This window comes from Amphiprion ocellaris, chromosome 21 (genome assembly GCF_022539595.1).
Source record: "Amphiprion ocellaris isolate individual 3 ecotype Okinawa chromosome 21, ASM2253959v1, whole genome shotgun sequence".
NCBI classification, from domain to species: domain Eukaryota; kingdom Metazoa; phylum Chordata; class Actinopteri; family Pomacentridae; genus Amphiprion; species Amphiprion ocellaris.
Genome location: NC_072786.1, coordinates 15487106 through 15504676, shown reverse-complemented (window position 1 = coordinate 15504676; position 17571 = coordinate 15487106). Strand labels below are relative to the sequence as shown.

Genomic DNA, 17571 nt, shown 5'->3' with positions numbered 1-17571 from the left:
AACGAGGCGAATTGAACTGCCAGAGAGCAGCCACAAGACAATGAGCTCTTTTAATTAGATATGAAGCACAGACATCGCTACCTTGTTCTCGCCCAACATTTTAATCAATGTGTCACATTTATTCTGCCCTCCAAAGCACAGTCATATTTACATATTGCTTGAACACAGTGAAGTCTACCATGTCCGTGGTGTTGCAAAGGCTCTTCTCTCTCCTTACATCTACTGAATTAAGATCCACATTAAAGTCAAATTGATGCAAATTATGACTGTGTTGCAAAAGGGTATAAACATTTTATGCCGTAATTAAAGCACTATTGTGACTCGAGCTGTAGTTAAAAGGTGTCCACCTTTTAGAAATTCATCAACATATATTGTTGGAAGGGTAGATGTTGTAATGTGACTGGACTGACCAGATATTTTTTTCATGCACATGTGCAGTATTAAATCTGAGAAATTAGTGAAATAATACATTCACATATACTCAGAGACACAAGGCTTGATTGCTTTCAAAGGTGCAATATGTACCTCATTTATACATTTTGAGCATAAATAAGGTCAATGTAAATGCTCTGTACTTTTTAAGCTGAGCTAGGTTAAAAAGTACTACAAAAAAAAACAATGGCAGAGCTTCTTCCTTCCCATGCAAGGAGCTTCTTAAGGACACATCGGCACATGGAGGGGCGATCTGCCAACCTGACGATTGGTATACAACATGCTCTGCCACCTAGGCTAACTATCTGCTATGTAAAGATATAGTAGCGTATTTACCAGAGAATAAGATCACTCTTCCTTTGTGTGTGTTGTAATCCAAGCTTCTCTGTATGATCTGGCTGCCAGTCTAGTCGTACAAGTAGGTAAGTGCAGATGAGTGAATGTTAATGCGTATCTGCTCCTCCTTTTGAAACTGTCGGCTCTCCACAGGCATTTAAACAGACCAAGACTGACACTGCACTGAAAAGTCAAAAGTGCAGGCCAGTCTTCAAGTGGTGTCCTAAAAATCCCCAAAATTGAAAAACTTCGTTTTATTTATGTTACTTAACTCATTTGTGCGCACCTGTTTTGTTTCAATTCAATGGGAGTCGACTGCTGTTTCGAGGCTTGGTTTTTGAGGGTTTGTTTCCACACACCCGTGTACTCCGGTCTGTTCAAACGTCGGAACCCGGAAAGTGAAACATGTGAAGCAAAATAGAATAGAATAGAATAGAATATCCTTTATTAGTCACAGCAGAAACAGAAGCAAGCAGTGAAAATGAGAGACAAGTGAAGTAAAGATGTTCCTCAAGTGGTTCTGAAAGGCTACACATAAAACCAACACATTTGGTTCCCAGGTCAAGAAAAAAGTACTTCATAACAATTTTACTTTATTGTTACAATTAAAAGAATCCCCTGGATAATTCACCGCAGTGTCAGTGAGCCAGAACATACAAAAATTCACTTTTAGCTTAAAGGTTATCATAGTGGTAAAGTTCACTAATTATTTGAGTCAAGTGTATTGAATAGTAATATGCTTTCATATCGTTAATCTTCTCTTTTGCTGTGCAGTTAATATGTACAACAATTCTTACTTTTTTGACATATGCACCTCTGTTCTGAATATCTCATAGAAATAGAAATGAAAAACATATTTATTCATGAAGAATAGTAGAAACACAATTATTGTATTCTCCTTAGGTCTTCGTAACAAGAAATACATATAACTTAGACCACAGAACATGATGGGGACACAGCAAGGACACAGAGAAATGAAAAGGCCTTCAGTGAACATGCGGGCACATCTTCCTCTCCTCTGTCAACAAGATAGCCTTCAAAAGATTGACTAGATGCAGCCCACTCCAGGTGGGAACCCCCGCTGGTTAGCAGGAGTTCAGTGCTGAGAGAGTAGTTGTGGCTGAAGCTCTGTCAGAACTCGTGAAGGTTATTGAAGTTTCTGGAACACAATCAATACAGGGTGTATACCAAACCCTTTCTTTGACGGCCAAGGACACTTTAGGCTTTAACTTCAAGCTAGCAGCAAGGGATATCAGTCAATATGTTTTGTGACAAGACACCAGCCAAGGGATTTAGTGGGAAAACAGCCGATTTCAATAAAGCCTTGAGAGGGGAACAAAGTGTTGAGATTGTTCTCTCGGCTGCTTTTAAGATGACTAAATAATAACGGAAGGATGGAAACAAGGAAGGAGAAAATGAAGTGATATTTATTTCTTTAATTTTAGCCAATTGACTGCTGAGTTTACCAAATGACAAGTGCTCACCTGCAAAGCTTTGAGTGATGCTCCCTTAATTGTGTTGATTCTTTGGCTGTTAGGGGCCTTAATGGACAGAATGGAAGATGAGTATAAACTTCCTCCAAGCATAAAGGGGTGACATCAGGACATTTTAGTTAGGGAGAAATAGATGGAGTGCTGGTAATGAATTACAAAGGCAGACTTCCATCAAGCTTTTCTCTTTTTTAATTTAACTTAGCACTCAACTCAACGGACTGATTTAAGTTTGGGATGAGACCCAAACCGCTCAAGTGCAGAACGAGGTTGGTTGCAATAGCTGTGGTAGAAATGATTGTCTTTGTCAGGGGAGCCCTTAAGATAGATTTAAGGGGTTTTGAAAGTGCTGCCAATCACGTACACAAACACACTCCAGCTGATATGAAGTCTTGAGCTTAGTTTTATTATTTGGTGTGAAGACCCATTCCATGCCCAACATCTTCACATAATCCTTTTTTTAAATATATCTATTTGATTCATAGTAAATTCAGGCAGCTTCCTGTCCTATTCTACTGTTTTTCCATCAACTTTTTGTGACCTCTGCTGAGTTAATGTAGCACAGAGATTTACCGTGATCCAGCTCAACTCAAAGTATTACTAAAATGATGGATAGAAGTTAATTTGATTGAGTTTCAACCTGTTCAAACAAAGACATGAGGAAAAAGGTTTGAGTTAATTTCCATATGTCTCCAGTGTTATAGAAGTCGAGAGGAGGAGAGAATGTGTTAACATTGTATTTGTGTCATTTCCATTAATTCCCTTTTCAGTTATTTCAGATCATGTCAATGCTCCAGGTTTTTACTAAATTAGAACAAGTTCCCATTTGAAACTGAGCTGTGGGGCCCATTACTAATTAATATTGTAGACTGTTGAGTTCTGTTGAGTTTTGCGTTGTTGTGAAGCTCTGAGTGCAGTCTCTGAAGCAGCTCTTTGCTTTGGCAACTGCAATCACACTTCTGATCATTCCTGAGCTGGCTGTGAAGGACCTTCGCCTTACTGCCTTACTTGCATCGTCATTACTGCCTTTTTTGCGCCTTTTGTGTCCCCATTGTCTTCTAATTACCCACCTCTCTACGTGTTTCCACATATCTCTGGGTCTGTCCCATCTTTTAGTCTCTCTCATTCTGTGCCTGGTTCATCTTCCTAATCTTTTCCAAATCCCCATTTCTTTGTTTGGCACCAGCGTGAGTTCTACTAAAGCTCCTTATTTTCAGTATTCTTTTGTCATGTTTAAGAGTGCCTCACAGAAGAGCTGTTCAGTAAAACACATGTGACAGTAATAGGATCGGTGCTGAGAGCAATAGTAGTTTAATAGGATTTTATGTGCTTGACCTGATGGGTGAGAGGGAGGAAGAAGAAAGGAAGATGAGATTGTCTTGGTCCTTGGATGGGGACAAGTATAGCATGTCCAGGTCCTGGGAGTAGCTGTGGAGGTTTGCCAAGCCTGGTTCATTGTTTTATTGTTTAGCAAATTGCCACAGTCGTCCACGGGAAGGAGGAACAATTTCAGTGTAAAACAAAACAAACATCTACATATATCAGGGTCATTAATGTTTGAACAAGAGAAAAGCTTTGGTACAAAGCTGTTCTTTAAAAATGCAGTTACAGCACATTGAACTTTATTAGTGGGAGACAGAATACAGGCCAAAACTATCACCACTTGTAAAGTTTTTAATAGACCGACATTTAATGGAACTTCAGATTGATGTTGGTGTTATCCTCAGATACTCAGTTAAAGGGGCATTGTAGGTTTGAATTCATGATTCCCTGCATTCAGTGCTCAGCAGCTGGGTTGTGCCTTGTTTGTGTGGAACAAATACTGGGTAGTATGACATGGGTGACTGCAGTTATATCACATGGACATAGTAATTTAATAATATTAAATCCTCTGGCAGTACTTAGAGTGGCTGACAGCTAGAGATGGCCTTGACTCAGCACAGTGCTGGGAGTAGAACAGACTGATAGTATATTTCAAGAAATGCCACGATGCCATGATTGCCGTTTATACCAAGAAACTAAAGCCCAACAAGGATTAAGTCTTCAGTCTCTGACATTGTGCTGTTTTTGTTGATAATTAGTTTGCATACTGCGCTGCACTGCTAGAATGAGATATCTCTTCAGCCAGTATCTTTCTACTGACTTGAAGCATGAATAAAAAACAAATTTGCACTAGTTTGGCTTTGCAACAAAGTAACTTTGTTATGACCAGTGATACACTTATTATCAAGGCAGCTCTGTTATGGATAACGAAATAATTGGACAATCTGAGGTGATGTTAACATAAAACGTGCTTTTGTGAGTTACTAGCTCTGTAACATGATTTGCTGCGTATTGCAAGGGATTGGTGAGGTCTTCTAAAGACTGTGCCCTCACAAGTATTAGTCATAGAGGAGAGGTGGGGAAACCAACCGTCTTTTTAAACTTCACTTAGAGGTGGTAAATCAGCAAATACTAATTAGTTATTTAACACTGTCTCTTCTATTCTCACTTTGTCTGTCTTCCTTTTCTCTTCTGCCTCTTTCCATCTCCCGTTTATCATTAGCATTCTGTCCGGTTTTCATCCTCCACCTATAATCCTTTGCTCTTTCTATTCTCCACAACTCTTTTTCCACCGTTATCTCTCCTTCGGTGTTACTTTCTGCCTCCCATTCCTCTCTGCCTCTATCTTTCTCTGTGTCCTAGCAGTCCAGTTAATTGCCTCCAAAGTTCACTCTGTCTCTGGGCTAATGCAATTTAAGTAGGGTCGGAGCCCCTTCATCAGCCCAGCGCTGGCATTTCATTAAGTCTACTTGGGTGTTAGCTTGCAAGCAAGTGGGGGTTTCGCTCCATCAGCTCATCATTAGTAATTAATACACTGATAGGATTAGCTGCAGCACGAGGCTAGTGGCAAGTGGTCGCTCTGGTGTTGCCAGTTGGAGAGGGCGTATGTGATATGGCCTCCAGCACTGCGTGCGATGAGGGGAACAGTGTTGCAGAGTAATTACGTGTGTGGTGGAAGATTGTATGTTTAGCATGTGTGTCTACATGAACATTTGTGACCGAGTGCCATGACCCAAGACTTTAACTTCATGTAGGACCCATGTTTAGTTGCAAAAGTTCACTTTTTTTTAATAAAACAATGTATATATTTTTGGCTGACCATAACTAGAAAGAAACTTTGTGTAATATTCCATTGAAAACTCTAAATGTGGTTGAATGCAACAAAAGATTTTACCCAAAATACCTGCATTATTTTTTCATGGATGTGCACTCGCAAATGTGTGCTTATGTGTGCACGTGAAATGATATCAATGCGAACACGTGAAGGCTTTCCCATGCATGACGGGGGGAAGGGAGGGGGTGCTCTCCACAGTGTTAATTACATCATTATGGTTGGGATGGATCTCCATCTGCTCAGCCATTACTCCTGTCCCATTCTGGGCTGACCCACACTGCGCCTCAGAATTAGACACACACAGGCTAAATGGCCCTGCTAAATTATGAAGCTATTAGATATGGGAGGCTATTTTAGAACATATGTATTCACACAGAGAGAGAAATGAAGAAGGGTGAGAGAGAAAAGGGAAAAGATGAACTGAGGTAGACAGAGCAAGGGAGAAAAAATAGCAATGTGAGAAATGAGAGATGAAGCCCTAAGAGATTTTGAAAAATGAGGGCCAATGAAAGTAACAGAGGGAATGTGCAGATAGAATGATAGAGTAGAGGAAGTGAACTTTCTCTGTCTGGACAGAGTTTCAATGTGCTTGTTCTCGACTATTGTTAGACGTTGATAAGATTTTTATGAAGCATGATAAGACGTTGATGGATTTCACTATGGATCATGCAGACAGATCAGGGAAATAGAGGACAAGAAGTTTTACGGTGGTCACCAAAAGCACCCAATCATGTCAGTGGCCTTCTTTTTTTTTGTCGAAGTTTAGATTTTCTTTTGTTTTTCAGGATTTGTGAAGCATGTTCAATAAATTTTGCTTAGAATGTCTGTAATTGGAATTTTACATCAAATGCGATGTGAAAATGGAAGAAGTCAGTAAAATGTTTGTGCAATGATACAACAAAACTGAATGGTAAAGTTGAGAATAAATGGTTGTCTCATTACATCTAACACAAGAACTGTGGCAGTTGTTTGTTGTTCGTTTGAAACTGGTACCAGACTACAAGTCTTAGAAAATCAGTGTGTCACTGCACGTATTTGAGCTAGGAAGAGAAAACTGGAAATGCTTCTTGTACCTTGATTCTTATGCTTTTTAGCTTTTGACAGTGTGTTTTCTGTGTGGTTTAGGTTCTGCTTATGGAGTATCTGGATGTGAAGAACAGCCGCAGTGCCACGGAGCCGTCGGCTCAGCTGTCCTATGCCAGCACTGGCAGTGAGTTTGCTGCTTTTTTTGCAAAGAAGAAACCACAGCGTGCTAAGCAGTCGCTCTTCAAGTAAGGATCACACGCTTTTATCTATGGTTTGTGTTAGTTAAGAAGCAAGAAACATAAAGGATTATATTATCCTGTATGTATGAAATCAGTCTTGTAGACATTGCACATTTTCATTCAGTTTTTTCTCTCTCTACGGACAGAACATGACTTTCATTATTTAACATTCACACCTTTCCTCATTAGTCTGTCATATGTGTAAGACCAACATAAGAAAAGCATTGCTAGCAAGGTCATTATCTTCTTATATATTGAAAGCACCATAAAGAAAATCATGTGTCTCAGTAAGAAACTATCTAAAATGTGGACCACGACTGAGCCAAATGAGCTATGTAACTTCAGCTTAATTGAGTTTCTTAGTTGAGACTTTGAGACTGAGACCAGCTATTCCCGACTGTACCTGCAGAGCAGTGATTTTTTTTCCTATTAGTAGCACAGAAGGGATGACAGAGGAGAGGATGAATGAATGCCACAGGGCTTTTAGTGAATTTATTAAGTCAGAGGCTTATTAAGTTCATTAAGTCAGGACCCTCTCTAAAGAGTGGAGTCCAAGGGCTTCAGGTTACCATTAATCAACCCAGTAATAACTAATTAGGTATGTTTATGGCCTATACATACATGTAAATAAGGAGGAGGTAGGGTCTAGTAATTAATTCATATCAAAAACAAGGCTATAACAAGCAGATTACTAATGAATGAATGTTTTGCTGATTTTAGAGATGCTGAAGGCTCTTACACGATTGTTGTTTTAGACAAATAGACTTTGTAAAATACTAAAACAAAATATCTTCAGTCATAAGTCATACTGAAAAATTACCATTTCAAGTTGTATGTTTTTTGCGGTGTAATGTTTATTTTTTATTATTATTGTTACTTCTGAACCAAATTACAAAATAAAATGCATCACACCCTCTGCATATAATCCCCCTCCCACCTAATCCCAGTAATTTTCATCACCACTTCCATAATTAACATTGTTGTCAACATAAACATACTCATCATATGCGGGGGACACAAATGTTTACAACAAAAGGAAATTTAGTAAAAAAAAAAAAAAAAATCCTTTAAAAAAAAGCGAAACAGGGAAGTACAAAACAAGTATTTCTGTTCATGCAGAGATAAGTAGACTAATCATAAAACATGTGACTCCCAACAGAATGTGGCACAGATTAGGTTAATTATTTAGGGATTTTTTTGATTTGCCTTCGGAAGCCCAATCTTGGATTGATGGCACATCCTGCAGTCTTCCAACTCCTGAGAAAAAATTTGTCAATTGATCATAGTTATGTTGTTTTCCTCCTACTAAGACTGGTACATCACCTAAAACAAATAATCCAGGGCTGAATGTATCTCTGAAGCCTTGCAAATCGTATCTTCTTAATCCTACAACTTGATCAAATAACCTTAAAATTTGAATCGGGTGACTTTCCTCTTAATCTAGGTGTAAATAATCTGGTTTTGTGAGATTAATAATATAGATTTGTTTTATTAGTATCAACCAAAACAAAGACATCTTTAATATATATATATCCATGCATCTCTATATGATACTGTTGTGTTGCATGCCCACTTGTTGATCCTTTTTTTTTGGGTGTTTTGCAGGTTTGAATCATCTTCCCATGCCATCAGCATGAGTGCCTACCTGAGAGAGCAGAGGCGAGAACTCTACAGCAAGAGTGGAGAATTACAAGGTGAGGAGAGGGATGGAGGGAGGAACGGAGGGTAGAGATAGAGAGAGCGAGCTACCTAATAGCTAGGACGGATAAGTGTGGATAGATAGTGAGATGAAAAGAGGGAAAAAGAGATGACTGGGGCCAGAAGGTGTGGAAGTATTGACAGAGCAGCGAAAAAGGTGGGAAAATATGGTCGAGAAGAAACGATAAATTGGACAGGGTTTTGCAGTGAGTGGGATAATGCAGGAGAGAAAAGAGCAGCATGAACATAGAGTGAAGGTGGAGGTCGGAGGAAGGGATGAAATGAAGGAGGGAGGTTAGAGTGGATGGGCTGACAAGAAACAGTAAGCAGCAGAAAAAACAGATCAACAAGATTGCCGAAAACAGATACTCACACGTAGATGCATGGGTGGAGATATTCTAAAGAGGAGGAATACAGATGCTTTGAATGGAAGCCGGATAGAAAAGACAAGTGGTGAGAGGTGATTAGGTCATGTCTGGCTATAAGATGGAGGGACTCAGGCAGACAGCGATGGAGAGATTTTGGGAGACAGAAGAGGTGGAATGGAGAGCATGAGAGGAGATTACGGTGCTGTGGAGACAGCAAGGGCATGTTACAGTTCGAGAAGTTGCACTTAGGAAGAGAAAGGCAAACAACAGGAGTCTGGAGAGGGAAGCGGCGATAGAGAAAGAGATGGACGAGATGCAGAGAGCGGGGTGACTTTGCAGAATCCGCCTACAGGGAGAGGCCTTGAAAACCTCTCACTCACACATTCACACACAAAATCGCAGAGTGAGTGAGCTACACAACCAGACCCTAGAGAGTCTAAACTGTTCTGCTGCGCTTACTCTCACTCTCACTCTCACTCACTCTCTCTCTCTCTCTCTCTCTCCCTCTCTCTCTCTCTCTCTCACTCTCTCTCTCTCTCTCTCTCTCTCTGCCTATGACCTTGAGGTTTCAATCAGCAATGCCTGACAGCGCTGTTTGCTGCTGTCTCTTGCTATTCTGTTTTTCAGACCAGGCTCCTTGTTGACATTGTATGGATAAAATGGAAAAAGCAGGAGGTGGACCCAAACGACAACAGTAAATTTTAATTTGTAAATGCGTGTCATGGTCCTTTGACAATATCTGCACAACTGTTAATGACTGTCAGGGTTACATACATAAAATTTTACAATTAGACTTCTCTTTGTATTAAACTTAACCAAAGAATGGCTGACTTAGACATTACAATGCAGGCTGTAGTTCTTTTCTTGACAAGAAATGCCACTCAGACAGCAGCAAGTCTGTAAATATATGCAAAATGTACTGCCTCAGCTCTCCCCAGCTACAAAAAGAACAGCATTGATTAACTGTGGATAAAGGAAAACCCCCAAATGGTCTTCACATAACGGCTTACTTTTTTTCCCCCTCCATCTGTCGGTGCCTCAGAAAGAAGGTGGAAAAATATTTTTTTGACTGACTGAATGCCTCGGAGCGTTTATAAGAAGATGAGATTTCTCTGGGCTTTCATTTCACCTGTCACAATGCGTAGCACCGACCACAAGCCCAGGCCAGGGCCTGAATGGCTGAAAAGAGATTGAAGGAGTAAGAAATCATTTAGAAAGTGAAATAAGTCGACTGTGATGTAGGGAGGGGAAAGATAGATGGAGGGAAGGAGGGAGAAGGAGGAAGGTTAAAAGTCATTGTTTTCATCAGGGTCCAGCGAAGAAGCCATTAAGAGATTTCTGAAGGAAGAAATTAGAAAAATATGTATTGAGACAGTGTGGAAGGGGACTTTTTACTCTCTCTTCAAATTAAACTCACTGTAGGGAGGGAGGGAGAGGAAAAGAGTTAGAAATGAGAGATTGAGTTGATGAATTCTTCTGGCTCCGGGATTACTCAACACTTAAAGCTTAGTCATGTGTGTCTTTCAGTCTCTCTACTTGGAGTTTCCTAAACTCTTTTTTTTCCCCCTCTGCTTCAAGTCAATATAGTTATTAACTCAAACGCTCACCAACACAGTCTTGGAAATAAGAGTTTGATTGTTCATTTTTAAATCCAGCTATGCACCGCTAACAAATGCATAAAAATGGTAATGCACAAAACAGAATACAAAGTCACAACTAGAGATTCTTATGTAGTTTTGCAAAAGCTTCTGCTGTATTTGCCGCATTTACTTTTGAGTGACACTTTTTAGGAAATCCACCTAGGTAGAATTTCAGGGCCGCTATTCATAGTAGTTCTCGGTAACTAGCTGTTAATAATCTGACTAATGGAATAAACATATTTAACAAACACATTCTTAAATGCAGAATCAATTTAAACTCAACATATACATCCGTCAGCCACAACATTGCTCCAAAATTCTGATTATGAAGGAGTCATTTCATAAGTTGATTCAAATTCTGCTTGTTGATTCTGAACAAATTTCACTTGCATGTAGTTCATTCACAGTGTACTGCAAACACCTACTAAATGTCCACTGCTATCCGTCTGCTCCATTAATCACTGAAACTAAATGCTTGCATGTCTTCCAGTCTCCTAATGCATTTCTCTTATTAAATTGTAAGTCTAGGCTTGTTCTCAGTTACCCTGTTGCCTAGTTGCTTGATGAGCAGTTAAACAGCACACATTGTGTGATACTGTCTTGCAGAAATCACCTTAATTTAGCAAATGCTGCAAAACACTAAAGTGGCATGAGTAAGTGTGGAGACATAAACAAGAAAAAGAGACCACCGTCGTTACATTATTTTATCTAGTTTTATGTTTCTCCTAGTAGCGTTTAGCCATCCTGTAAAACTAGCATTTTACTAGTGAAGAATACTGCTTTCAACACAGTGTCAGTGGAATGTAGCAAAGAGGGAAAACAAAACTTGACTATTTTTCTTTTAAATTGCTTGCTGAGCATTTTATTCATTTGCTTGATTTTGTTTTCATTTTTTGTCAGTATGACATTTGCATTATTGTAAAGCACTTCGAATGGTGCTATACAAATAAATACTATTATTGTTATTGCATGGACAGGGATTTTTTTTCCTCTTCTAGACAGTGTACAGAACACATGCACTTTCAGTAACTATTGTTCTTATCGACACACCGTACATCTGACTAAAATAACTTATCTACTCATTATAGCAACACTTTCTGTGACTGACAAAAAGCTGGAACTTCTTAGTCTGCGTCGCCACAATTAAAGGAGTGGATTTGCAGTTAGGTTGTGGCTGTGCTGACCATAATTGTTAAAAATTATAGTAACCTTTTTAGTTATTAAGTAATTGTTTCACATGATAGACAGGTGGACAGTAGTGAAGGAAATACTCAAATATTTTATTTAGGTAAAAGTATGGATATTACACTGTAAAAGTGTCGCATTGAAAATTTTGCTTTAAGTAAAACTCAAAGTATAATCAGGAAAATGTATAATGGAGTTTAGAGTAACAGTACTGAATTCAGAAAATTGTGTCATGTAACTGTTCTACTGTAGCACATTATATTATATCATTAGATTATTGTTTGTCATGCATTAATGTAAAAGCAGTTGCAGTAACCCTAACCGGCAATCAAAAATCATTAATATACATATGATACCCAGTCCTAGATATTACAAATGAATTTTAAACCTATTAGAAATGTGCACGTGGAGATAGGTTTCAAAACCTATTACACAAAGTCTTGTAACCTCTTCGAGCAAGTAATGAATTTTATATTGACATGATTACGCAGACAGTATTAGCGATACATGATATATCATTGGCATATATACATATATACAGACAGATGACAAATTAAAGTAGAAACCTGAACTCTTGACCCTTATATTGACCAAACAGCCAGCAGAATATCCTCACAGTAGCAGTCAAGGGTTCAGATTTTTCCTTTAATTTGCCCTTCATCTAATAGATGTATCTACTGTACATATATAGCAGTATATATATCGCTGATATATTGTGCACCCTTAGAACTTTTTATGATAGCACATCAATATAAAATGCATTACTTGCTGTGAGAGGTTACAATATTTCATGTATCTTTGCACAACTTCCCAGATCTTCTGTAAGTAAAGATCAGAGCAGAGGCATTAATGTCGACTTTGTGTAATGGTTTCGCAACCTCTCCACACTCACATATCTGTAATGGGTTTGAAATTAATCTGTAATATCTGTAATTTATGTCTCCCGAGCGTTGTATGGACCCGCTATATATCATTACACACATGCACATGGCTACGCATATCTACATGCCTCACATACACATGCAAACACACAGGGAGACTTAATTGCTTGCCTTCTCATCTTGTATGCTTCAATTAATCCAACGCTTCATCTAAAGACTTTATTACGGCTCCATATGTGGCCACATCTGGAATGTGTGATCTGAACGTATGTAGTGTGACTGCCAGTTAAGAATATGTATGCAGCGTTCATATATACACCAGATCCTCAGCTGTCTGAATGTGTGTATACTGTGCGAGGGTGTGCAAAGCTTTGAATCAAAGAACACCATCCAGACTCGATCACATTTCCCATGAATAAATGATGAAAATAACAGTTTTCCAGCTATAGATGTGTTACCATTCCCCCATATTGTTCTGCATGTCTCAGAACCGCTAGACTTTTACATCCTCGCCCGCTGCTTTTTTATTGCGTCTCTGTTGTGTGTCGGCGTCGGAGTACCCCAGTGGTCATCTGGGAGGTGAAGTGTGAATATATCTCAATAACTACTGCAGCCTTGCAACATGCCGTAATGCATTTACAGCCTCTCTTTTTTTTAAAAATATTTTATTTCTCTTTGTGTCGTGGCCGTTCACTGTGTTTTGCACGATATTGCCTTGGCCCCTGGGCAAGTCAAACCCTCCCCATGTGATCGCTGTACACAAAGACTACCTATCACCACATGCTTGCACGTAAACAAACACGAACATTTTAAACTCGGCAATTTCCCTGCAGACGTGCACACACACTCCCATTCCCAACTCTCCCATCTCTGACCTCCCTCTACTCCAAAAAAATGTGTTCATAATCAACTCAGTTCCAGATCTATTTCACACATTCCCTGTTTTGCTTTTGATATTCAAATCGACTTGTTCACAGTGTGTCTGGCGAAGAAAACAGTCTGACTGACTCCTTACACAAGCAATCTAGTTACAAACAGCTCTCCTTCTTCCCACCCCTTAATACTTAATGCCAAGTTTGTTGTAGAGAAAAAAAAAAGCTGATGTCGTATTAGTTTTTGTGTAATAGCATCATATTCCCATGACAGAGAAACGGACATGGGAGGAGGAGGAGGAGGGAGAGAGTAGGGTGACCAGAAGTGGTGTTCCTTGTCAAACTGATTTGTGCACCCCAATGGGGAGGGGAGGGAGAAGAGGTGCAAATGGAAAAATGTCTAGCGGGGTGGAGGTGATAGTGGGTGGGATATTGGGGGTGGAGCTGGCAGATGTTGAAAGCCACGTGTTCATATAAGTGTGTGTGTGTGTTTGTTTGTAAGGCGAAGTAACAAACAACGTGTTCCTGCCAAGTGATGTGTGATATTACACTCTTAGAGACTGCGGAGTGTGGGCTGTATTATATTAAGGGGAAGGTCAGTTTTCAGAGGCTTGGACTTATCAGAAAGGTAGCAGGGGGAGGTTTTGAAGAGAAGCATCACCCTCGTTGACTGCCACCCAAAAGAAGCTAATATCACACCTTCTTCATTTAGAAAGCTCCCATATAATCCATTTTTTTCACGTGTAACCTAATTCTGAGGCACACCAACACAAAAATCAGTTCCTCTCAGGTCACACTTCAAAAGACCCTCACATCAATTTTTATTGTAGAATCACCGACTTGCCTTTTCAATTATTCTTCTTCCAATCATTCGTTCCCCTCATTCGTTGGCAGATTTCAAGGATAATGGTTGTTCACTCATCTTGTGGAGTGATCAATACTTGACTTCCACTGACTTTGCAATTATAATTTATCATATTCATAAATGGAACCTTGGATGGAATTGAACTTTGTCGGCAAAAAGGTCAATAATTATTATAGGATTACGGTGCTGGATTGTCGAAGACACCTGCTTAGCTACTGTTGATGCCCTTGATTCTCATTTTTATTTCCAGTCCCCCACTTCTTGCTTTTTTTCTCATACATTGATGTTCCATCCCGATTTGATGTTTTTGTGTTCATCTTCCTTTTTTGGTGCTACATTTCTCTTGCGCTTTGTAACCTGAGAATTTAATAGATGCTGTGTGTGAGTGTGTAGGTGTTTCAACATGGAAGATTCAGTAAACAAATCATAAACAAATTAAATCCTGTCAAAGTAAGCAAGGTGTATGCCTAATATGGAGCCAGTGTAAGTAAATATCAGTTATAAGATTTGAGTGAATATAGTTGCATGATTTTCTGAGAAAATTACATAAAATGTGAACTAATAGAACATTTTTTCCCAGGATTCTTATGTTTGTACTAGATTGTCGAACTGATTAACTGATTTATATTTTAACTTTATAAACTCAGTCTGCTTTAAATTCTTAATTAGATACTCTATGCTGTAAAATACCAATTATATTCTATTTTCATTAAATCCAATGTCTCTCTTCCAAGACTTTTTACATCATCATTTAAATCATTGGTTCTCTTCATCAAACAAATATATTTGATAGGCATGAAATATAAAAAGTTAGCAATATTATATTCTTAGCTTTGTTAATTAGAAGGTTTTGACACTCTTCTGAAATGTTAGCCCAGTCTCAGACTACAGTAAATTTATAGAAATATGTTCTCAACGCAATAAAGTTTCTTTTTCTTAAATGTAAACACCCGCTCCGGTATTAATCCTTTTTTAAAAAATCTTTTCTTTTTACCTTGTTAACATGCCCTTATCTTGTTTTCTTTATGCACTAGAACAAGAATCATTATTTGACAAAAATATAGTCAACCCCATGTATGAGCAGTTCCATCTTGAAACTACAGTGTACTGATGACAAAAACAGATTCAGATACCCAAGGTTTCATACACAACAAACCGAAGGGACCAATCCTGTCAACTTGCAGTGCATCGCTTTCCGTAACATGTTTGGCTGAATTACTCCAGTACCAGAATTTGCAATTGTGTAACATAGTTTTACAGTGTTTGAGCAGAGTTGTAGGTGAGCTGGTGTGCTGGAGAGAGAGGCAGGAGCTTCATAGTTTCTACCATTCTGAAGGAAGCAGCTGTGTTTCATTATACCTAAGCTATTTTAAGGTGGAAATTTTCTGAGAAAGAAAATCTAAATATGTTACTTTTATATATTTAGCACTTTAATAGCATTACTGTTTTTGATTGCCTTATCCTCGACCAAAGGGAAGACAAAGAAAAGGTGGATTAATATGATAATTGTTTTGTCTGTACAGAAACACACCAAATTGTGCATTTCTGTTTGTAAGTGTCCTTCAAATGGCCATTTTTACTAGTAGAACATTACAGGCTAAGTAAAGTCACATCAGTAACTAATGAGTGCTGTCATACTGGTCAGATGCTGGTGTGTGTAAAGTATGCCTGCTGAGTAATGTCATATATGACATGTACAACATGCTACACTTGAATGACATGTAACCATGTCAGTACTTGAAGTTCCGTACACTGCAGGGACATCAGTAGAAAATGACGTTTCCTCTCTTACACCAGTGCCAGACCTTTATGAATCCCTTTATTCCTGCAGCAACATAACTGTGTTTGTAGATAAAATCCAAGGTACCTCTGTTACCTGACAGGCTATTACTGTGAAAAGTCTTTATTCGTGTTCACAGTGAAAGCAAGTACAGAGCAGATCTGCATACTGCTGAAAGCAGACATACATACACATTACCGCAGCTGTCTTAGCTCTCGCTAGTTATTTTGTACGTGTTTGGACCCATCATGTTCAATTTGGCTGAACACCGATATCAGCAAGGTTGATGATAATGGTTAAAACAACATCAGATATGTGATTCCCTCCTCTTCCAACACACATGCATGCGCACACAAATGCGCAGTGTTGTATTCTCATCTGCTGTGGGACCAGTGATTGAATTACAGTTGTTCAATCACTGAAATTAGAGCGAAGCATCGAAACGGTGTGGAAAATGAACAGTGGCTTGTAACAATAATATTGGATTTTTAGTATACCTCACCAAACCACTGGTTGTGATACTAGGGGACAAAAGCGTGATAATGAAAAACACATTGCAGGCAGTTATTTAACCCACCTACTGAAATGAAGCTTTTTTGGAATATTTATGAATTGATCCGAGTATCTTGCATATTGTACCCTGTGTCAGCTCATTTCGTTATGGCTCCAAATATGAATAATAGATGATTATCCAAATACTGCTGGAATAAATCTTGAAAGCAGGTGAGGATAAAAACCAGATGTTGATCAAAATACATGACAAACAGCTTCTATGTACTGTTGTACATACTTAAAAGCTCATAATTTTAAAAATCAAACATTGCAAATGTTTGTCTTTAAGCTACACTGAAGGGCAGCATATTGTACCACTACACGTCTGAAATGTGAACCCTATTGGAGTAAAACTAACCTATTTGTTGTTTTAACACTATACGTTTTGATTTTCTTATTTCAGAGAAGATCATATATACCTCCTGGTCTCTTGTATGGACCTTAGAAGGAACTAAACTGCATCTCACTTTAATACCTACTGAGATAAAACAAAAAACATGGCCAAATTTGGAGAGTGATTTTCATATGTCATTGAGATTTAGACTAAACAAGCTGACAAGATAACACGGGCAAAAGTCAAAAATGAAATGCGGTGAGAAAATGAAATCTCAGGAAGGAGAAATGACAGGGGGATGCAGAGGACAACAGAGGGAGAATAGAACAAGGTTGTAATAGTTTACACAGTGCAGACATTTAATCAGAGAGCAAGAGCTTGGCGTATTTTCCCAGCCTGAGGCTAATTTTAATCAGCATTGGTCATGCCATTATTGGTGGCTTTGGCTGTCACCTCTGTGTTTACTTTTAATCTCACACTGGCGAATTGAAGAAGTTGGTGAAAAGAACAAAATGAAAAAAGGGAACGATAGAGGGAGGGAAGGGTGGAAGAAGGGCACACAGGACTCAAGGCTGCAGAGACCTTGGCATGTATGCCATAACTATGCTGGTTGCCAGACAGATAAATACACACACCTCTTGCATTCCCAGCATGCAACAGGTTCTTCAAGAGGAGGAGGGTGGACAGTGTGCTGCCTGATTCCCTGCTGGGTCCAA

At 38.9% G+C, this 17571-nt stretch overlaps 1 protein-coding gene across 1 annotated transcript in view; it reads left to right on the top strand.

The window, feature by feature from the left end:
* The window catches only part of exoc4 (exocyst complex component 4), a 146647-nt gene that overhangs the window by 26690 nt on the left and 102386 nt on the right, over nucleotides 1–17571 (top strand). The window contains exons 9-10 of the mRNA XM_023274626.3: nucleotides 6541–6686; nucleotides 8286–8374. Coding sequence (XP_023130394.1) covers nucleotides 6541–6686; nucleotides 8286–8374 — 235 coding nt within the window. The remainder of the gene's footprint in view (nucleotides 1–6540; nucleotides 6687–8285; nucleotides 8375–17571) is intronic.